This window comes from Oncorhynchus tshawytscha, linkage group LG13 (assembly GCF_018296145.1).
Source record: "Oncorhynchus tshawytscha isolate Ot180627B linkage group LG13, Otsh_v2.0, whole genome shotgun sequence".
Classification (NCBI taxonomy): Eukaryota; Metazoa; Chordata; class Actinopteri; order Salmoniformes; family Salmonidae; genus Oncorhynchus; species Oncorhynchus tshawytscha.
In genome coordinates, this window is record NC_056441.1 from 78814285 (window position 1) to 78837549 (window position 23265).

The 23265-nt window shown below is 46.0% G+C and overlaps 1 protein-coding gene across 1 annotated transcript in view; it reads left to right on the forward strand.

Moving 5' to 3' along the window:
• Window positions 1-250: 250 nt before the first annotated feature.
• Window positions 251-23265, forward strand: part of LOC112265698 (guanylate cyclase soluble subunit alpha-2-like) — an 83858-nt gene continuing 60843 nt past the window's right edge. The window contains exons 1-4 of the mRNA XM_024443246.2: window positions 251-1021; window positions 8774-8835; window positions 10315-10442; window positions 13391-14235. Coding sequence (XP_024299014.2) covers window positions 785-1021; window positions 8774-8835; window positions 10315-10442; window positions 13391-14235 — 1272 coding nt within the window. The 5' untranslated portion in view covers window positions 251-784. The remainder of the gene's footprint in view (window positions 1022-8773; window positions 8836-10314; window positions 10443-13390; window positions 14236-23265) is intronic.

Genomic DNA, 23265 nt, shown 5'->3' on the forward strand with positions numbered 1-23265 from the left:
AAATAAAGGATAAAATCACATGCAAACACTCGGCCTATTTGATTTGTAGGTTATGTCTTGGTGTCTCATGCAGTTGCTTGTATGTAGTAGTCTGGTGTCTCCTCCATCAGTATCTGCGCCATACATTAGCATAGCTCTAGACTAAATTCTCCCTCTCATATGGATGGTAGGAGGGGCAGGGTTAAATCTGATGTTATATCTGATTGGCTGTGGCGGATGGAGGTAGTGTAGAATAGTGATGCTGTAGAGCTTGAGCAGAGTGGACAGATATAACTCCACCGGGCAGCGGCTCGAGCTGATGTTTGACTGCATGCTGACTGCGCGAGCATCTCTCGGTATCTTCCGATCCTCAGTTCTGAACCTGGACACACCGTTTCCTGCCCACCGGAGAGGAGAGGAATACAGCCAGCCAACTGCAGGGATGAAAGGATGAGCAGATCACACAGACAGAGTCTGAAAGCCGTGAAGCCGCACATGACTTGATCGTAGAGGTGCGCAGCAGGCAAAATACTTCCACCTGAGATTTCAAAGGGAAAACAAAAAGGACAACCGTTAAAACCGTTAGACATGAGATTCAGCTGGTGAACCTAGTCCCTATCTGGACGTCGCGATAGCATATTTGTTTGTTCTCTAAATGCTCGCGTGCCGTTAGTGTCGCTCTTAACCGGCGCGCGCGCCTCCCAATCTTTCCCACGCAAGTGAATCTGATGAGTCCCCGTAGCCGCGTGTCGTTTCGTCGCCGCACGCGTACGCGCCCGGACTTCTCGCGCTTAGCAGCAGCAGCATGTCCTCGCGCAAGATCTCGTCAGAGTCGTTCAGCTCGATGGGCTCGGAGTGCCTGGAGAGCCCTGGAGATGATGGCGACTCCTGCCCATTTTCACGCATCTGGAACGGCAAGAGCCCCGTGGAGAAGCTCGCGTGCCCGTTCGAGGACGCACCGGGACCCAAACGGGCGACAAGACGGAAGCGCGTGAACCTGGACTCGCTCGGGGAGAGCTTGAGGAGGTTAACGTCGCCCACGGTAGGATACAGTAACAAAAACAGCAGATTTTCTCCGGTATTTCTCTCTCCCCTCGGCATGCATCACCTGCGTGATTACAAAAGGGCCAGCACCCTAGAGATGACTGTTAGAATAACGAGAGAGAGAAGAATGGGTAGTAGGTACGCCTATTCTATATCACTCCTTACTGGGTGATGAGGTTGTTCTGGTGAGTGTACTGAAGGCAGACTGTTTACAGTGTGTAGTTTAGCTGATTCCATCAAGCCTCCTCTCCCCCATCTGCACTGACATGAAAGAAGTGGACAGGTGAAATAAATGACCTGGTAGGGAGGGCTCAAGCTTACTGCATCATTAACCTGTGTTTTCAGAACAGTGTAGGTTAAGGAATAGAAATTAGGAAAGAAGCTACATAGTAAAGATGCATTTGATGATTGTTGTGATAAAGATATCCTGGTCTAATACAAGATTTTTGTATTCCCTTGGTCCAAGGGAAGTGCTTAACTTGCTACTCACTGGCCAAAAGCAGAGCGACCAGAGCCTGCTTTGAAATGAAAAGCTTTATGATACCTGATTCTGTCAGAATTAGTACTGGGTCTGTGCCTCAGTACTGGTAATAAGAGGCCTACAGTCACAGTGAACCCCCACCCCCCCACACACACACTGCAATCATGGTGACCCAATCGTACAAGAGCAAGGCAAGGAGTGGACCCCTCCTTAGCGACCAGTCAGCCATGACCGGGAGAACAGAGCATGTACTTGGTGTTCGCTTCACGGTTCTGATACTATCAACCAGGCCAGTCACGGTGACCCAGAACAGAGGACACACACACAGCGTCTTCACACACAGATGGGCATACCCTCCCCCTGTCTCCACACATTATACTGCTTGAGGAGAGATGAGAACTGCTTGAGGAGAGATGAGAACTGCTTGAGGAGAGATGAGAACTGCTTGAGGAGAAAGAGGAGAGATGAGAACTGCTTGAGGAGAGAGGAGGAGAGAGAATAACTGCTTGAAGAATGAGAACTGCTTGAGGAGAGAGGAGGAGAGAGAAGAACTGCTTGAAGAAGTAGGATACAGGAGAAAGACATATGAAGGATACAGATGATGGAGGGAGGGGAGAGAGGAAAGGAGGGCAGAGGAAGGATACAGATGAGGGGAAAGGAGGGCAAAGGAAGGATACAGATGATGGAGGGAGGGGAGAGAGGAAAGGAGGGCAAAGGAAGGATACAGATGATGGAGGGAGGGGAGAGAGGAAAGGAGGGCAGAGGAATGATACAGATGAGGGGAGAGAGGAAAGGAGGGCAGAGGAATGATACAGATGAGGGGAGAGAGGAAAGGAGGGCAGAGGAAGGATACAGATGAGGGGAGAGAGGAAAGGAGGGCAGAGGAAGGATACAGATGAGGGGAGAGAGGAAAGGAGGGCAGAGGAAGGATACAGATGAGGGGAGAGAGGAAAGGAGGGCAGAGGAATGATACAGATGAGGGGAGAGAGGAAAGGAGGGCAGAGGAAGGATACAGATGAGGGGAGAGAGGAAAGGAGGGCAGAGGAAGGATACAGATGAGGGGAGAGAGGAAAGGAGGGCAAAGGAAGGATACAGATGAGGAGAGAGAGGAAAGGAGGGCAAAGGAAGGATACAGATTATGGAGGGGAGAGAGGAAAGGAGGTCAGAGGAAGGATACAGTTGAGGGGAGAGAGGAAAGGAGGGCAGAGGAAGGATACAGATGAGGGGAGAGAGGAAAGGAGGGCAGAGGAAGGATGCAGATGAGGGGAGAGAGGAAAGGAGGGCAAAGGAAGGATACAGATTATGGAGGGGAGAGAGGAAAGGAGGGCAGAGGAAGGATGCAGATGAGGGGAGGGAGGGGAGAGGGAGGTTACAGATGAGGGGAGAGAGGAAAGGAGGGCAGAGGAAGGATACAGATGAGGAGAGAGAGGAAAGGAGGGCAGAGGAAGGATACAGATGAGGGGAGAGAGGAAAGGAGGGCAGAGGAAGGATACAGTTGAGGGGAGAGAGGAAAGGAGGGCAAAGGAAGGATACAGATGAGGGGAGAAAGGAAAGGAGGGCAGAGGAAGGATGCAGATGAGGGGAGAGAGGAAAGGAGGGCAAAGGAAGGATACAGATTATGGAGGGGAGAGAGGAAAGGAGGGCAGAGGAAGGATGCAGATGAGGGGAGAGAGGAAAAGAGGGCAGAGGAAGGATACAGATGAGGGGAGAGAGGAAAGGAGGGCAGAGGAAGGATGCAGATGAGGGGAGAGAGGAAAAGAGGGCAGAGGAAGGATACAGATGAGGGGAGAGAGGAAAAGAGGGCAGAGGAAGGATACAGATGAGGAGAGAGAGGAAAGGAGGGCAGAGGAAGGATACAGATGAGGGGAGAGAGGAAAGGAGGGCAGAGGAAGGATACAGATGAGGAAAGGAGGGCAAAGGAAAGGAGGGCAGAGGAAGGATACAGATTAGGGGAGAGAGGAAAGGAGGGCAGAGGAAGGATATAGATGAGGGGAGAGAGGAAAGGAGGGCAGAGGAAGGATACAGATGAGGGGAGAGAGGAAAGGAGGGCAAAGGAAGGATACAGATTATGGAGGGGAGAGAGGAAAGGAGGGCAGAGGAAGGATGCAGATGAGGGAGGGAGGGAGGGAGGGGAGAGGGAGGTTACAGATGAGGGGAGAAAGGAAAGGAGGGCAGAGGAAGGATACAGATGAGGGAGGGAGGGGAGAGAGGAAAGGAGGGCAGAGGGAGGATGGAGGGAGGGGAGAGAGGAAAGGAGGGCAGAGGAAGGATACAGATTATGGAGGGAGGAAAGGAGGGCAGAGGAAGGATACAGATGAGGGAGGGAACAAAGGAGGGCAGAGGAAGGATACAGATGATGGAGGGAGGAAAGGAGGGCAGAGGAAGGATACAGATGAGGGAGGGAACAAAGGAGGACAGAGGAAGGATACAGATGATGGAGGGAGGGGAGAAGAAAGGAGAGAGTAAAACTAAAAACACTAATTAACACATTTTTCATTGTGTGTGTGTCAGTGTGTGTTTGTATGGATCAGCCAGCTGATCCACTGTGTGTTAACAAGCCAACACACATTTTCATTGTGTATGTGTGTGGGTGTATGGATTAATGTACAAGACTTTGGGATGTGAATGTTTGCTAGTGAAATGTGATAAAAGATGTGTGCTTGTCATTGTGTTTACTGGTTTTCTGCTGGTTATGTGTGGAGAGAGTGAGTGTGTGTCGATGACGTATGTTCTGTGAATGAATGGCTAAAACAAGGACATTCTCACAGGACACACACACACTATGCCTGTATGTATAACGTTAGATGAGCCAGATGCCGGTCTCCTGTACACCAGGTTTCAGCAGAGGCCGTTAGATGAGCCAGATGCCGGTCTCCTGTACACCAGGTTTCAGCAGAGGCCGTTAGATGAGCCAGATGCCGGTCTCCTGTACACCAGGTTTCAGCAGAGACCGTTGGATGACCCCAGGCTGACACGGTGTTCTTTTACCATTGCTACAGGATTGTATTAATGTTCATCATATTAAGCCCTCTCCCTCTGGCTCAGTCTCTCTCTTTCTCTCTCTCTCTCTCTCTCTCTCTCTCTCTCTCTCTCTCTCTCTCTCTGTCTCTGTCTCTGTGTGTCTGTCTGTCTCTCTCTCTGTTGCTCTCTCCTCTCTGTCTCGCTCTCTCTATCTCGCACTCTCTCTCACACATGCATGCACACACACACACTCCGTCTGTCAGAGCCTCTCAGTCAGAGGATAGTGTTTTTGTCGTTGTTGATAGGAAAGGATAGTGTTTTTGTCGATGTTGATAGAAAACAAAGGTGTTTTTGTAGTTGTCGATAGAAAAGGATAGTGTTTTTGTCATAGCAAAGGATAGTGTTTTTGTCATTGTTGATAGGAAAGGATAGTGTTTTTGTCATGGTTGATAGGAAAGGATAGTGTTTTTGTAATTGTCGATAGAAAAGGATAGTGTTTTTGTCATTGTCGATAGGAAAGGATAGTGTTTTTGTCATAGAAAAGGATAGTGTTTTTGTAGTTGTCGATAGGAAAGGATAGTGTTTTTGTCATGGTTGATAGGAGAGGATAGTGTTTTTGTCATTGTTGATAGAAAAGGATAGTGTTTTTGTCATTGTCGATAGAAAAGGATAGTGTTTTTGTCATTGTCGATAGACAAGGATAGTGTTTTTGTCATAGAAAAGGATAGTGTTTTTGTCATTGTCGATAGAAAAGGATAGTGTTTTTGTCGTTGTTGATAGAAAAGGATAGTGTTTTTGTCATTGTCGATAGGAAGGGACAGTGTTTTTGTCATTGTCGATAGGAAGGGATAGTGTTTTTGTCATTGTCGATAGAAAAGGATAGTGTTTTTGTCATTGTCGATAGGAGAGGATAGTGTTTTTGTCGTGGTTGATAGGAGAGGATAGTGTTTTTATCGTGGTTGATAGGAGAGGATAGTGTTTTTGTCGTGGTTGATAGGAGAGGATAGTGTTTTTGTCGTGGTTGATAGGAGAGGATAGTGTTTTTGTCATTGTCGATAGAAAAGGATAGTGTTTTTGTCATTGTCGATAGGAAAGGATAGTGTTTTTGTCATTCTTGATTGGAAAGGATAGTGTTTTTGTCATTGTCGATAGGAAAGGATAGTGTTTTTGTCATTGTCGATAGGAAAGGATAGTGTTTTTGTCATTGTCGATAGGAAAGGATAGTGTTTTGTCGTAGAAAAGGATAGTGTTTTTGTCATAGAAAAGGATAGTGTTTTTGTCATTGTCGATAGGAAAGGATAGTGTTTTTGTCGTGGTTGATAGGAGAGGATAGTGTTTTTGTCATTGTTGATAGGAGAGGATAGTGTTTTTGTCATAGAAAAGGATAGTGTTTTGTCGTTGTTGGTAGGAGAGGATAGTGTTTTTGTCGTGGTTGATAGGAGAGGATAGTGTTTTGTCATAGAAAAGGATAGTGTTTTTGTCATGGTTGATAGGAGAGGATAGTGTTTTTGTCGTGGTTGATAGGAGAGGATAGTGTTTTTGTCATTGTTGATAGGAGAGGATAGTGTTTTTGTCATTGTCGATAGAAAAGGATAGGGTTTTTGTCATTGTCGATAGGAAAGGATAGTGTTTTTGTCGTGGTTGATAGGAGAGGATAGTGTTTTTGTCATAGAAAAGGATAGTGTTTTGTCATTGTTGATAGGAGAGGATAGTGTTTTTGTCGTGGTTGATAGGAGAGGATAGTGTTTTGTCATAGAAAAGGATAGTGTTTTTGTCGTTGTTGATAGGAGAGGATAGTGTTTTTGTCATGGTTGATAGGAGAGGATAGTGTTTTTGTCGTGGTTGATAGGAGAGGATAGTGTTTTTGTCGTTGTTGATAGGAGAGGATAGTGTTTTTGTCATGGTTGATAGGAGAGGATAGTGTTTTTGTCGTGGTTGATAGGAGAGGATAGTGTTTTTGTCGTTGTTGATAGGAGAGGATAGTGTTTTTGTCATGGTTGATAGGAGAGGATAGTGTTTTTGTCGTTGTTCATAGGAGAGGATAGTGTTTTTGTCGTGGTTCATAGGAGAGGATAGTGTTTTTGTCGTGGATGATAGGAGAGGATAGTGTTTTTGTCGTTGTTCATAGGAGAGGATAGTGTTTTTGTCATAGAAAAGGATAGTGTTTTGTCATTGTTGATAGGAGAGGATAGTGTTTTTGTCATTGTTGATAGGAGAGGATAGTGTTTTTGTCGTTGTTCATAGGAGAGGATAGTGTTTTGTCATAGAAAAGGATAGTGTTTTTGTCATGGTTGATAGGAGAGGATAGTGTTTTTGTCATTGTTGATAGGAGAGGATAGTGTTTTTGTCATTGTCGATAGAAAAGGATAGTGTTTTTGTCATTGTCGATAGGAAAGGATAGTGTTTTTGTCGTGGTTCATAGGAGAGGATAGTGTTTTTGTCATAGAAAAGGATAGTGTTTTGTCGTTGTTGATAGGAGAGGATAGTGTTTTTGTCGTGGTTGATAGGAGAGGATAGTGTTTTGTCATAGAAAAGGATAGTGTTTTTGTCATGGTTGATAGGAGAGGATAGTGTTTTTGTCGTGGATGATAGGAGAGGATAGTGTTTTTACATTGTTGATAGGAGAGGATAGTGTTTTTGTCATTGTCGATAGAAAAGGATAGTGTTTTTGTCATTGTCGATAGGAAAGGATAGTGTTTTTGTCGTGGTTGATAGGAGAGGATAGTGTTTTTGTCATAGAAAAGGATAGTGTTTTGTCATTGTTGATAGGAGAGGATAGTGTTTTTGCCGTGGTTGATAGGAGAGGATAGTGTTTTGTCATAGAAAAGGATAGTGTTTTTGTCGTTGTTGATAGGAGAGGATAGTGTTTTTGTCATGGTTGATAGGAGAGGATAGTGTTTTTGTCGTGGTTGATAGGAGAGGATAGTGTTTTTGTCGTGGTTGATAGGAGAGGATAGTGTTTTTGTCGTGGTTCATAGGAGAGGATAGTGTTTTTGTCATGGTTGATAGGAGAGGATAGTGTTTTTGTCGTGGTTGATAGGAGAGGATAGTGTTTTTGTCATGGTTGATAGGAGAGGATAGTGTTTTTGTCGTGGTTGATAGGAGAGGATAGTGTTTTTGTCATTGTTGATAGGAGAGGATAGTGTTTTTGTCATGGTTGATAGGAGAGGATAGTGTTTTTGTCGTGGTTGATAGGAGAGGATAGTGTTTTTGTCGTTGTTCATAGGAGAGGATAGTGTTTTTGTCGTGGTTCATAGGAGAGGATAGTGTTTTTGTCGTTGTTCATAGGAGAGGATAGTGTTTTTGTCGTTGTTCATAGGAGAGGATAGTGTTTTTGTCGTGGTTGATAGGAGAGGATAGTGTTTTGTCATAGAAAAGGATAGTGTTTTTGTCGTTGTTGATAGGAGAGGATAGTGTTTTTGTCATGGTTGATAGGAGAGGATAGTGTTTTTGTCGTGGTTGATAGGAGAGGATAGTGTTTTTGTCATTGTTGATAGGAGAGGATAGTGTTTTTGTCATGGTTGATAGGAGAGGATAGTGTTTTTGTCGTGGTTGATAGGAGAGGATAGTGTTTTTGTCGTTGTTGATAGGAGAGGATAGTGTTTTTGTCATGGTTGATAGGAGAGGATAGTGTTTTTGTCATTGTTCATAGGAGAGGATAGTGTTTTTGTCGTGGTTCATAGGAGAGGATAGTGTTTTTGTCGTTGTTCATAGGAGAGGATAGTGTTTTTGTCGTGGTTCATAGGAGAGGATAGTGTTTTTGTCGTGGTTCATAGGAGAGGATAGTGTTTTTGTCGTTGTTCATAGGAGAGGATAGTGTTTTTGTCGTTGTTCATAGGAGAGGATAGTGTTTTTGTCGTGGTTCATAGGAGAGGATAGTGTTTTTGTTGTGGTTCATAGGAGAGGATAGTGTTTTTGTGTGCCAGTAATACATTGCTGGAATGTTAATAAAGTATTAAATGTGGTCTGCTGAAATGATCTGTTTTTATATTTAGGGCCCTTAGTTTTTAGCGACCACTTGACCCGACCAGGACAGCAGTGTGCTCATTTTTGTCCTATTCCACACATGTACAAGTGTGTATTAATGTGCATGTGTGAATTGAAAATGTTTTTTTTTTTTTGCATAACGGAGCGAGTGGGGCCATGGCCACGGTCTGCCATTATCAATGGTGACCCTGGAGCAATTAGGGTGCCTTGCTTAAGGGAACATTGGCAGACTTTTCACCTTGTTACCTCGGGATTCGAACCAGCAACCTCTTGGTTACTGGCCCAGTGACATTTTTACATTTTTTTTTAATCTTCTTTCAGACACAGATGGTTCAACAGTCTTTACAGAGAACCTTAGAGTTCTACAGACAGAAAGAGATCAGGTAAGGACTGCTGTGCTGCGTGTTTTATGCGTGTGTGCGTGTGTCTGCGTCCTTGAGAATGGTGTAGTAGAGGTAGCTATAGGCCTATGGGAAGAGAGAATAAGCATACTGTGAGTAATTTTCTAGTAACATAGTGAGGTCACATAAGAGCAAGGCTACTGTACTGTCTTAGGTCATATAAGTGTTATAAATGAGAACCATGTAACTAATTCATCCTTTACATAACACGTGTGTTTGTATATTGTGTTGCTCTGTGTCCTTGTTTTGAACCGTACTGAACAAAAATATAAACACAACATGTAAAGTGTTGGTCCCATGTTTCATGAGCTTAAATAAAAGATCCCAGAAGTTTTTCATACACACAAAAATATGATTTCTTTCAAATTTGTGCACAAATGTGTTTACTTCCCTGTTAGTGAGCATTTCTCCTTTGCCAAGATAATCCATCCACCTGACAGGTGCAGGGGACAATAAAAGGCCACTCTAAACAACACATTGCCACAGATGTCTCAAGTTTTGAGGGAGTGAGCAATTGGCATGCTGACTGCAGGAATGTCCACCAGAGCTGTTGCCAGATAATTGAATGTTAATTTCTCTACCATAAGCCGCCTCCAACGTCATTTTAGAGAATTTGGTAGTACGTCCAATTGGCCTCACAACCGCAGACCACATGTAACCTCGCCAACCCAGGACCTCCACTTCCGGCTTCTTCACCTGCGGGATCGTCTGAGACCAGCCACCCGGACAGCTGACGAAACTGAGGGTGGACCTAGCTCCCCAGTGGCTGCATCCCTGTCCAGTCGTGAAATCCATAGATTAGGGCATAATGAATTCATTTCAATTGACTGATCACTTTATATGAACTGTAACTCAGTAAAATCATAGAAATTGTTGCATGTTGCATTTACATTTTGTTCAGTATAGTTAATTATTACTGTGTGTGTGTGTGTGTGTGTGTGTGTGTGTGTGTGTGTGTGTGTGTGTGTGTGTGTGTGTGTGTGTGTGTGTGTGTGTGTGTGTGATCTCTTGTCTATTAGGGTGGTAAATGTGCTCATTAGACATAGCAGGTCAATATTACAGTAATGCCACGGTAAATATTACGGTAGTGCCCCATTGGTTTATAAACAGACCAGCAATGAGGCACTCTCTAGCCTGTTATAAACTGGGGGGTTTGAGCCCTGAATGCCGATTGGCTGATAGCTGTGGTATATTTGACCGTATACCACAGATATGACAAAACATTTATTTTTACTGCTCTGTTACGTTGGTAACCAGTTTATAATAGTAATAAGGCACCTCAGGGGTTTGTGGTATATGGCCAATATACCACGGCTAAGGGCTGCATCCAGGCACTCCATGCTGCGTCGTGCTTAAGAACAGCCCTTAGCCGTGGTATATTGGCCATATACCACACTCTCTCGGGCCTTATTGCTTAATTATATAATCTCTCTGTCCCTATTCCGTGTGTGTGTGTCAAAGGTGCAGAGAGGATGGGGAGGAGGAAAAGAAAAGTGTTACTTTGGAGAAGTGTCCCTTTGTGGATCATTGTGGTTCTGGAGAAGAGGAGGACATCTCAGGAATACTACAGTACATGGCTACTCTACAGGGTCAGTATCACTCTACCATGTGACTGAGTGGGTGTGTGTCGTACATGTGTAGCCCGTCGGTGTAGAGTTGTGTGTTGGCAGAATGTTATTGGTACTGCCTGTTTACTTTGTGTGTGTGTGTGTGCTTTTAAGGACGTCTATGCTCTCTGCTTAGTCTCTGTGTGCACATTACTGCTGTCTGCTAACTATGCTTAGTAAGGGATAGTGTGTGCTTTTTGATGTATCAGGGTTTGATTAGTGCTGTCTGCTAACTATGCTTAGTAAGGGATGGTGTGTGCTTTTTGATGTATCAGGGTTTGATTAGTGCTGTCTGCTAACTATGTTTGATTAATGCTGTCTGTTAACTATGCTTAGAAAGGGATAGTGTGTGCTTTTTGATGTATCAGGGTTTGATTAGTGCTGTCTGCTAAATATGCTTAGTAAGGGATGGTGTGTGCTTTTTGATGTATCAGGGTTTGATTAGTGCTGTCTGCTAACTATGCTTAGAAAGGGACAGGGTGTGCTTTTTGATGTATCAGGGTTTGATTAATGCTGTCTGCTAACTATGCTTAGTAAGGGATAGTGTGTGCTGTTTAATGTATCAGGGTTTGATTAGTGCTGTCTGCTAACTATGTTTGATTAATGCTGTCTGCTAACTATGCTTAGAAAGGGACAGGGTGTGCTTTTTGATGTATCAGGGTTTGATTAATGCTGTCTGCTAACTATGCTTAGTAAGGGATAGTGTGTGCTTTTTGATGTATCAGGGTTTGATTAATGCTGTCTGCTAACTATGCTTAGTAAGGGATAATGTGTGCTTTTTGATGTATCAGGGTTTGATTAATGCTGCCTGCTAATTATGCTTAGTAAGGAATAGTGTGTGCTTTTTGATGTATCAGGGTTTGATTAATGCTGTCTGCTAACTATGTTTGATTAATGCTGTCTGCTAACTATGCTTAGTAAGGGATAGTGTGTGCTTTTTGATGTATCAGGGTTTGATTAATGCTGTCTGCTAACTATGCTTAGTAAGGAATAGTGTGTGCTTTTTGATGTATAAGGTTTTGATTAATGCTGTCTGCTAACTATGTTTGATTAATGCTGTCTGCTAACTATGCTTAGTAAGGGATAGTGTGTGCTTTTTGATGTATCAGGGTTTGATTAATGCTGTCTGCTAACTATGCTTAGTAAGGGATAGTGTGTGCTGTTTAATGTATCAGGGTTTGATTAGTGCTGTCTGCTAACTATGTTTGATTAATGCTGTCTGCTAACTATGCTTAGTAAGGGATAGTGTGTGCTTTTTGATGTATAAGGGTTTGATTTATGTCCAAACGTGTGTGTGTGTCATTTTGACTCCCCAAAAAGTCCTGACATTTCACAAAAATGAAGCTGTGTGTGGAATAGGTGTGTGATTTATAATGTTTACACTAGAATAATTATTCAGCTGCACTTTGCAACTAAAAGCAACACCTCCACACGCATGCACATGAACCCCTCACACCCTACAGCTACCTTCTAATGAGGAGACATCTCGGTGGAGCTCTGGCAAACACACTTCTTCTTGACCTCTTTCTGCTTTTCTCTTTCTCTCTTCCTCCCTCTCCCTTTCCTGGCTCTCCTACCTCCTCTTCCCTAATCCCTCTCTCTCCTCCTTCCTCTCCCTTTCCTGGCTCTCCTACCTCCCTCCTCTTCCCTAATCCCTCTCTCTCCTACCTCCCTCCTCTTCCCTAATCCCTCTCTCTCCTCCTTCCTCTCCTCCTTCCTCTCCCTTTCCTTGCTCTCCTACCTCCTTTCTCTTCCCTAATCCCTCTCTCTCCTCCTTCCTCTCCCTTTCCTGGCTCTCCTACCTCCCTCCTCTTCCCTAATCCCTCTCTCTCATCCTTCCTCTCCCTTTCCTGGCTCTCCTACCTCCCTCCTTTTCCCTAATCCCTTTCTCTCCTCCCCCCTCCATCCTTCTGTCTTGTGCTGAAGTACTGATGGTTATTAGGTTAAAGCACAACCTGTTCCTCAGTGTTCTACCTCCCTCCATCATCTCCATCTACCTCCCTCCATCTCTCTACCTCCCTCCATCATCTCCATCTACCTCCCTCCCTCCATCTCTCTACCTCCTCCCTCCATCTACCTCCCTCCATCTCTCTAACTCCTCCCTCCATCTACCTCCCTCCCTCCATCTCTCTACCTCCTCCCTCCATCTACCTCCCTCCCTCCATCTCTCTACCTCCTCCCTCCATCTACCTCCCTCCATCTCTCTACCTCCTCCCTCCATCTACCTCCCTCCCTCCATCTCTCTACCTCCTCCCTCCATCTACCTCCCTCCCTCCATCTCTCTACCTCCCTCCCTCCATCTACCTCCCTCCATCTCTCTACCTCCCTCCCTCCATCTACCTCCCTCCATCTCTCTCCCTCCCCCCATTTCTCTCTACCTCCATCTCTCTACCTCTCTACCTTCCTCCCACCATCTGTCTACCTCCATCTCTCTACCTCTCTACCTCCCTCTCACCATCTGTCTACCTCCCTCTCTCCATTTCTCTCAACCTCCCTCTCTCCATCGCTGTCTCAGCCGTGACATGCCTGTAAATGTCAGCATGCTCCTCACCATACCCTCATTACCTAACCCACCTGTGTGTGGTTTGTCGTTTTTTGTGTGTTGTCCAGCCTGTTGTGTTCTCTCTGTTTGTTATGCATCAGGGTTGACTGATCAGTCAGAAAAACAGCAACTGTGTGTGTGTGTGTGTGTGTGTGTGTGTGTGTGTGCTCTAAAGCTGACTCTAGATCAGCGTTCTGCTCTGCTTGTCCTTCACAGTAAATAACTCCCTACGGCCCAGCCATGGCACTCCAGCTGTGTTCGTTTACTTTGATGTTGTGTTGTCATTACGGTGTCCTGAGGTTGTTGTTGTGTTGTCCTGAGGTTGTTGTTGTGTTGTCCTGAGGTTGTGATTGTGTTATCCTGATGTTCTGCTGGTGCTGTGTTCTAGGTGTGCAGTTCTGTGAGCTGAGGGAGCGTTTCGGGGAGGAGTTCTTCGGTCTGTGTTTCGAGGAGAACGAGCGAGTTCTAAGAGCGGTGGGAGGGAACCTGCAGGACTTCTTTAACGGCTTTGACGCCATCTTAGAACACATCAGAACCTCGACCGGACGCCGTGCCTCCTCAGAGAGCCCCTCCTTTCAATGCAAAGACCCTCACGAGGAGGAGAGAGGAAGAGGAAGGGAGAGGGTGGAAGGAAAGCTTCTCCTCCTCCATTGCTTTAACCCCGCCCCTGTCGTGGGATTGGCTATGCCTGGTCTGATCCGAGCCGTCGCACGCCGAATCTTCCACTCCCAAGTTGTGGTGAAGGAAGCCCCTCCCCTAGCGCCCTTGTCGCCCAATGAGGACGCAGAACACTCAGGAGGAGACTCCACCCCTACACCGACCCCCTCTCCTTCCCCGTCTGCCCCCGTCTGCCTCTCCTTCCTCATCAGAGAAACCTCACCCTCCCCTTCCTCCATCCCACCCTCCTCTGTCACTCTTCCAACTGAGACCCCCAAGCAGACCCTCCCGCCCCTCTCCCTCTCCCCCACTGACCTGCGCATTGGTCCAGCAACATTCTGCAGGGCCTTCCCCTTCCACCTGGTGCTGGGCCCCAGCATGGAGCTGCTTCAGCTAGGGGAAGGTCTGAGGAGGCAGGCACGGATCGAGCCTCACCGGACCCTCTCCTTCAGGGACTGTTTTGAGATCATCTCCCCCAGGATCCAGCCCACCTTCCAGGCCATACTGCTGCGCCTGGCCTCCCCCTTCACCATCCGCACCCGACCAGACTGCTCCCAGTCAGGCACCAAGGAGAAGGTATTTATGTACTGTCTGTGTCTACGTGTGTGTGTGGGCGCATCAGAAAAAGAGGCTAAAATGGTCCTGTTGTATAACATCCTCTATCTACAGTCTCCTCTGTCAGCAAGCTACACACACTGCTCTCTCTATCCTCTATCTACAGTCTCCTCTGTCAGCAAGCTACACACACTGCTCTCTCTATCCTCTATCTACAGTCTCCTCTGTCAGCAAGCTACACACACTGCTCTCTCTATCCTCTATCTACAGTCTCCTCAAATCAAATCAAATCAAATCAAATCAAATTTTATTTGTCACATACACATGGTTAGCAGATGTTAATGCGAGTGTAGCGAAATGCTTGTGCTTCTAGTTCCGACAATGCAGTAATAACGAGTAAGTAATCTAACTAACAATTCCAAAAAAAACTACTGTCATACACAGTGTAAGGGGATAAAGAATATGTACATAAGGATATATGAATGAGTGATGGTACAGAGCAGCATAGGCAAGATACAGTAGATGATATCGAGTACAGTATATACATATGAGATAAGTATGTAAACCAAGTGGCATAGTTAAAGTGGCTAGTGATACATGTATTACATAAGGATGCAGTCGATGATATAGAGTACAGTATCAACGTATGCATATGAGATGAACAATGTAGGGTAAGTAACATTATATAAGGTAGCATTGTTTAAAGTGGCTAGTGATATATTTACATAATTTCCCATCAATTCCCATGATTAAAGTGGCTGGAGTAGAGTCAGTGTCATTGACAGTGTGTTGGCAGTAGCCACTCAATGTTAGTGGTGGCTGTTTAACAGTCTGATGGCCTTGAGATAGAAGCTGTTTTTCAGTCTCTCGGTCCCAGATTTGATGCACCTGTACTGACCTCGCCTTCTGGATGGCAGCGGGGTGAACAGGCAGTGGCTCGGGTGGTTGATGTCCTTGATGATCTTTATGGCCTTCCTGTAGCATCGGGTGGTGTAGGTGTCCTGGAGGGCAGGTAGTTTGCCCCCGGTGATGCGTTGTGCAGACCTCACTACCCTCTGGAGAGCCTTACGGTTGAGGGCGGTGCAGTTGCCATACCAGGCGGTGATACAGCCCGCCAGGATGCTCTCGATTGTGCATCTGTAGAAGTTTGTGAGTGCTTTTGGTGACAAGCCGAATTTCTTCAGCCTCCTGAGGTTGAAGAGGCGCTGCTGCGCCTTCCTCACGATGCTGTCTGTGTGAGTGGACCAATTCAGTTTGTCTGTGATGTGTATGCCGAGGAACTTAAAACTTGCTCCCCTCTCCACTACTGTTCCATCGATGTGGATGGGGGTGTTCCCTCTGCTGTTTCCTGAAGTCCACAATCATCTCCTTAGTTTTGTTGACGTTGAGTGTGAGGTTATTTTCCTGACACCACACTCCGAGGGCCCTCACCTCCTCCCTGTAGGCCGTCTCGTCGTTGTTGGTAATCAAGCCTACCACTGTTGTGTCGTCCGCAAACTTGATGATTGAGTTGGAGGCGTGCATGGCCACGCAGTCGTGGGTGAACAGGGAGTACAGGAGAGGGCTCAGAACGCACCCTTGTGGGGCCCCAGTGTTGAGGATCAGCGGGGAGGAGATGTTGTTGCCTACCCTCACCACCTGGGGGCGGCCCGTCAGGAAGTCCAGTACCCAGTTGCACAGGGCGGGGTCGAGACCCAGGGTCTCGAGCTTGATGACGAGCTTGGAGGGTACTATGGTGTTGAATGCCGAGCTGTAGTCGATGAACAGCATTCTCACATAGGTATTCCTCTTGTCCAGATGGGTTAGGGCAGTGTGCAGTGTGGTTGAGATTGCATCGTCTGTGGACCTATTTGGGCGGTAAGCAAATTGGAGTGGGTCAAGGGTGTCAGGTAGGGTGGAGGTGATATGGTCCTTGACTAGTCTCTCAAAGCACTTCATGATGACGGATGTGAGTGCTACGGGCGGTAGTCGTTTAGCTCAGTTACCTTAGCTTTCTTGGGAACAGGAACAATGGTGGCCCTCTTGAAGCATGTGGGAACAGCAGACTGGTATAGGGATTGATTGAATATGTCCGTAAACACACCGGCCAGCTGGTCTGCGCATGCTCTGAGGGCGCGGCTGGGGATGCCGTCTGGGCCTGCAGCCTTGCGAGGGTTAACACGTTTAAATGTCTTACTCACTTCGGCTGCAGTGAAGGAGAGACCGCATGTTTCCGTTGCAGGCCGTGTCAGTGGCACTGTATTGTCCTCAAAGCGGGCAAAAAGTTATTTAGTCTGCCTGGGAGCAAGACATCCTGGTCCGTGACTGGGCTGGGTTTCTTCCTGTAGTCCGTGATTGACTGTAGACCCTGCCACATACCTCTTGTGTCTGAGCCGTTGAATTGAGATTCTACTTTGTCTCTGTACTGGCGCTTAGCTTGTTTGATAGCCTTGCGGAGGGAATAGCTGCACTGTTTGTATTCAGTCATGTTACCAGACACCTTGCCCTGATTAAAAGCAGTGGTTCGTGCCTTCAGTTTCACACGAATGCTGCCATCAATCCACGGTTTCTGGTTAGGGAATGTTTTAATCGTTGCTATGGGAACGACATCTTCAACGCACGTTCTAATGAACTCGCACACCGTATCAGCGTATTCGTCAATGTTGTTGTCTGACGCAATACGAAACATCTCCCAGTCCACGTGATGGAAGCAGTCTTGGAGTGTGGAGTCAGCTTGGTCGGACCAGCGTTGGACAGACCTCAGCGTGGGAGCTTCTTGTTTTAGTTTCTGTCTGTAGGCAGGGATCAACAAAATGGAGTCGTGGTCAGCTTTTCCGAAAGGGGGCGGGGCAGGGCCTTATATGCGTCGCGGAAGTTAGAGTAACAATGATCCAGGGTCTTTCCACCCCTGGTTGCGCAATCGATATGCTGATAAAATTTAGGGAGTCTTGTTTTCAGATTAGCCTTGTTAAAATCCCCAGCTACAATGAATGCAGCCTCCGGATAAATTGTTTCCAGTTTGCAGAGAGTTAAATAAAGTTCGTTCAGAGCCATCGATGTGTCTGCTTGGGGGATATATACGGCTGTGATTATAATCGAAGAGAATTCTCTTGGTAGATAATGCGGTCTACATTTGATTGTGAGGAATTCTAAATCAGGTGAACAGAAGGATTTGAGTTCCTGTATGTTTCTTTCATCACACCATGTCACGTTGGCCATAAGACATACGCCCCCGCCCGTCTTCTTACCAGAAAGATGTTTGTTTCTGTCGGCGCGATGCGTGGAGAAACCCACTGGCTGCACCGCTTCGGATTGCGTCTCTCCAGTGAGCCATGTTTCCGTGAAGCAAAGAACGTTACAGTCTCTGATGTCCCTCTGGAATGCTACCCTTGCTCGGATTTCATCAACCTTGTTGTCAAGAGACTGGACATTGGCAAGAAGAATGCTAGGGAGTGGTGCACGATGTGCCCGTCTCCGGAGTCTGACCAGAAGACCGCTTCGTTTCCCTCTTTTTCTGAGTCGTTTTTTTTTTTTTTGGTCGCTGCATGTGATCCACTCGGTTACACTGGTTGTAAGGCAGAACACAGGATCCGCATCGCGAAAAACATATTCTTGGTCGTACTGATGGTGAGTTGACGCTGATCTTATATTCAGTAGTTCTTCTCGGCTGTATGTAAAGAAACCTAAGATGACCTGGGGTACTAGTGTAAGAAATAACACGTAAAAAAACAAAAAACTGCATAGTTTCCTAGGAACGCGAAGCGAGGCGGCCATCTCTGTCGGCGCCGGAAGTACAAGCTGACAGAGGAGTCAGCAAGCTACACACACTCCTCTGTCAGCAAGCTACACACACTGCTCTCTCTATCTACAGTCTCCTCTGTCAGCAAGCTACACACACTGCTCTCTCTATCCTCTATCTACAGTCTCCTCTGTCAGCAAGCTACACACACTGCTCTCTCTATCCTCTATCTACAGTCTCCTCTGTCAGCAAGCTACACACACTGCTCTCTCCATCCTCTATCTACAGTCTCCTCTGTCAGCAAGCTACACACACTGCTCTCTCTATCCTCTATCTACAGTCTCCTCTGTCAGCAAGCTACACACACTGCTCTCTCTATCCTCTATCTATAGTCTCCTCTGTCAGCAAGCTATACACACTGCTCTCTCTATCCTCTATCTACAGTCTCCTCTGTCTGCAAGCTACACACACTGCTCTCTCCATCCTCTATCTACAGTCTCCTCTGTCAGCAAGCTACACACACTGCTCTCTCTATCCTCTATCTACAGTCTCCTCTGTCAGCAAGCTACACACACTGCTCTCTCTATCTACAGTCTCCTCTGTCAGCAAGCTACACACACTGCTCTCTCTATCCTCTATCTACAGTCTCCTCTGTCAGCAAGCTACACACACTGCTCTCTCTATCCTCTATCTACAGTCTCCTCTGTCAGCAAGCTACACACACTGCTCTCTCCATCCTCTATCTACAGTCTCCTCTGTCAGCAAGCTACACACACTGCTCTCTCTATCCTCTATCTACAGTCTCCTCTGTCAGCAAGCTACACACACTGCTCTCTCTATCCTCTATCTATAGTCTCCTCTGTCAGCAAGCTATACACACTGCTCTCTCCATCCTCTATCTACAGTCTCCTCTGTCAGCAAGCTACACACACTGCTCTCTCCATCCTCTATCTACAGTCTCCTCTGTCAGCAAGCTACACACACTGCTCTCTCCATCCTCTATCTACAGTCTCCTCTGTCAGCAAGCTACACACACTGCTCTCTCTATCCTCTATCTACAGTCTCCTCTGTCAGCAAGCTACACACACTGCTATATTTCTTTACAATGTTCCTGTCATTTTCTCCTAAATTAGTTATGTTCCTCTGGGTTATAGCTTTAAAAGTCTGTGTTGTTTCCTAGTTCTTCTTGGATTTGTCTGTCCTTTTCTACCAGACTATTTCTGTAGGTTAGTTGTCCTCTGGAGACCGATTTGTCCCAGCTGAACTCATTTGAATGCTTTTAACTGACTGTGTTCAGGGAGTCTTCAGGTCAGGTTTCTGTCTTCTAGTAGCACTGACTGTGTTCAGGGAGCCTTTACAGGTCAGGTTTCTGTCTTCTAGTAGCACTGACTGTGTTCAGGGAGTCTTTACAGGTCAGGTTTCTGTCTTCTAGTAGCACTGACTGTGTTCAGGGAGTCTTCATGTCAGGTTTCTGTCTTCTAGTAGCACTGACTGTGTTCAGGGAGTCTTCAGGTCAGGTTTCTGTCTTCTAGTAGCACTGACTGTGTTCAGGGAGTCTTCAGGTCAGGTTTCTGTCTTCTAGTAGCACTGACTGTGTTCATGGAGTCTTTACAGGTCAGGTTTCTGTCTTCTAGTAGCACTGACTGTGTTCAGGGAGTCTTTACAGGTCAGGTTTCTGTCTTCTAGTAGCACTGACTGTGTTCAGGGAGTCTTCAGGTCAGGTTTCTGTCCTCTAGTAGCACTGACTGTGTTCAGGGAGTCTTCATGTCAGGTTTCTGTCTTCTAGTAGCACTGACTGTGTTCAGGGAGTCTTCATGTCAGGTTTCTGTCTTCTAGTAGCACTGACTGTGTTCAGGGAGTCTTTACAGGTCAGGTTTCTGTCTTCTAGTAGCACTGACTGTGTTCATGGAGTCTTTTCAGGTCAGGTTTCTGTCTTTTAGTAGCACTGACTGTGTTCAGGGAGTCTTCAGGTCAGGTTTCTGTCTTCTAGTAGCACTGACTGTGTTCAGGGAGTCTTCAGGTCAGGTTTCTGTCTTCTAATAGCACTGACTGTGTTCAGGGAGTCTTCAGGTCAGGTTTCTGTCTTCTAGTAGCACTGACTGTGTTCAGGGAGTCTTCAGGTCAGGTTTCTGTCTTCTAGTAGCACTGACTGTGTTCAGGGAGTCTTTACAGGTCAGGTTTCTGTCTTCTAGTAGCACTGACTGTGTTCATGGAGTCTTTTCAGGTCAGGTTTCTGTCTTTTAGTAGCACTGACTGTGTTCAGGGAGTCTTTACAGGTCAGGTTTCTGTCTTTTAGTAGCACTGACTGTGTTCAGGGAGTCTTTACAGGTCAGGTTTCTGTCTTCTAGTAGCACTGACTGTGTTCATGGAGTCTTTTCAGGTCAGGTTTCTGTCTTCTAGTAGCACTGACTGTGTTCAGGGAGTCTTCAGGTCAGGTTTCTGTCTTCTAGTAGCACTGACTGTGTTCAGGGAGTCTTCAGGTCAGGTTTCTGTCTTCTAGTAGCACTGACTGTGTTCAGGGAGTCTTTACAGGTCAGGTTTCTGTCTTCTAGTAGCACTGACTGTGTTCAGGGAGTCTTCAGGTCAGGTTTCTGTCTTCTAGTAGCACTGACTGTGTTCAGGGAGTCTTCAGGTCAGGTTTCTGTCTTCTAGTAGCACTGACTGTGTTCAGGGAGTCTTTACAGGTCAGGTTTCTGTTTTCTAGTAGCACTGACTGTGTTCAGGGAGTCTTCAGGTCAGGTTTCTGTCCTCTAGTAGCACTGACTGTGTTCAGGGAGTCTTCATGTCAGGTTTCTGTCTTCTAGTAGCACTGACTGTGTTCAGGGAGTCTTTACAGGTCAGGTTTCTGTCCTCTAGTAGCACTGACTGTGTTCAGGGAGTCTTCATGTCAGGTTTCTGTCTTCTAGTAGCACTGACTGTGTTCAGGGAGTCTTCAGGTCAGGTTTCTGTCTTCTAGTAGCACTGACTGTGTTCAGGGAGTCTTCAGGTCAGATTTCTGTCTTCTAGTAGCACTGACTGTGTTCAGGGAGTCTTCAGGTCAGGTTTCTGTCTTCTAGTAGCACTGACTGTGTTCAGGGAGTCTTCAGGTCAGATTTCTGTCTTCTAGTAGCACTGACTGTGTTCAGGGAGTCTTCAGGTCAGGTTTCTGTCTTCTAGTAGCACTGACTGTGTTCAGGGAGTCTTCAGGTCAGGTTTCTGTCTTCTAGTAGCACTGTGTTATCTGTACATCACCTAGTGATATTAGTTGGACATTTAGATCTTTTTGATTGCAATAAGTTGAAAATATACCTTAAGGTCTGCTACTTTGCAGAATGAATCGTCTTTCCAAGCTATTGGTTTTTTACCATGCGTTGAGTTGAAAGATTAGCATGCAGGGAGCATACGTTACAGAGCCTAGGAAATTACATATACCATATCATTGCATGATTGCTGTATAATGAATCTGCACAAGATCAGCTAACATTGAGAATTCCAACACAAATGTACACAATTTAGTAGGTGTGTGTGTGTGTTTTCCTGTAGTTGTTTCTGCTCCGTACGGAGATTTGAATTGGATGGCTATGGTGTTGCAGTGGTTTTCAGAGGGAAACATCCAGGGCTTACTGTGGTCATCTGGACAGATGATTATGAAATACACCAGTTTATGTTTACATATCCTCTTCTGAAAGAGCATTACCCTGCAAGTCTGTTCCACTGTTATAGCCCACACAAAACATCATCTAAAGACATGGACATGTGCACACACAGACTAAAAATCTCCCCAAATCATCTGTGATCCTCTCTAGTGGCTTTTATCTGCTGTGGCTGTCCCCTGCATGCGCACACACACACACACACACACACACACACACACACACGCACACTCTTTTTTGTACAGTACCAGGAGCTCCTCTCCGCAGTCAGAACTCGAGCATCACTACATCTCTCTATCTTCCTCTCTCCCGATCACTCCCTCGCTTTTATCTTTCTCTCCTCCCTCCCACTCGGCTGGCGTTCTCTCACAGGGTTCCCCTCTCAGGCAGATATATGAGTGTCACTACATAACCCTTTCTGCTTTCCTGTCTTTGAGAATACAATATTAGTCCACTGTTTTAAGGGACCTTAGTTGGGCCTGGGGTTGACCATTTTAGCTTGGTTGGGCCCCTTTCACACACGCACGCGCACACACACACGCACGCGCACACACATGCACGCGCGCACTAGCTCGCGCACACACGCACGCGCGCACACACACACACACACACACAAGCACACGCACGCGCACACACACAGAGAAAAATACAGTTATTGCAGATGAAATGTGTCTCTGTGCGTCACCCGTGTCTCTCTGTTGGCGGTGGTTGGGTAACCACGGTGATGAATCAAAAAGCCGTGTGAAGTGTAGAGCAGGTCAATTCTGACTGAGTTAGCAGAAACACACACACCTCAGGTGGAATAACACAACCACCTGCCTTTCCCAACTAGCTCTCACAGTCTCACGTCAGAATTAGACGTTTATTCATGTTTCTCTAACGTCAAATTTCAAAATTGTTCCAAACGTCAAATGTCTAAGTGTTTCAGGTTACATTTTGGCATTAACTCTGAATTTTTGAGGCTGGGTTAATATTAGGCATTAACTCTGAAATCTTAATGTTAGGCATTAACTCAGAATCGTTAAGGTAAGGGTTAATGTTTGGGATAGGCTTAAACAGAAATATCAAAAACAACTTTATATCGCTGGATTCGAACTTGCAATCCGCCATCTCCGTCGACAACGCCTTAGCAAAACCAATACCTACTTTAGGGTAAGAGCGCTAAATGTTGCCCCTAGTGGCCAGTTTCTACATCATCTCCCAACGTCCTCAGATATGGATGGACATTGAATACTGGCTTGTATCACAGGTGACCAGGTTGGCCTTTCCCTGACACACACACACACACTGTGTTACTGTGGCATTAACACTATATACCCAGGCAGTGGAAAGGACACCATTGTGTTCCTGCAGCAATCTGAATCTAAGTCTGTCATTAGTGAGTGTGTCATTAGTGAGTGTGTCATTAGTGAGTGTGTCATTAGTGAGTGTGTCATTAGTGTCAGAGAGTGTGTCTTTGTGTATTTATGTTTGCATCAGGAGGAGTCTGTCAAAAAAGGGTTATAATAAGGTCAAATGTTAGCTAGCAAGGATCAAACCTGTCGTCAGGTGCAACGTTAGCAATACAAAACTTCTTCTTCACACATTAAGAAGAGGCTATGTATTCAGCTAGTTTCATCACAGTATCATAGACTCGTATCAGAGCGGATGATAATGACATGTAGCATGTAGCTAGCTAGCTATAAACAAAACTTAGCTACT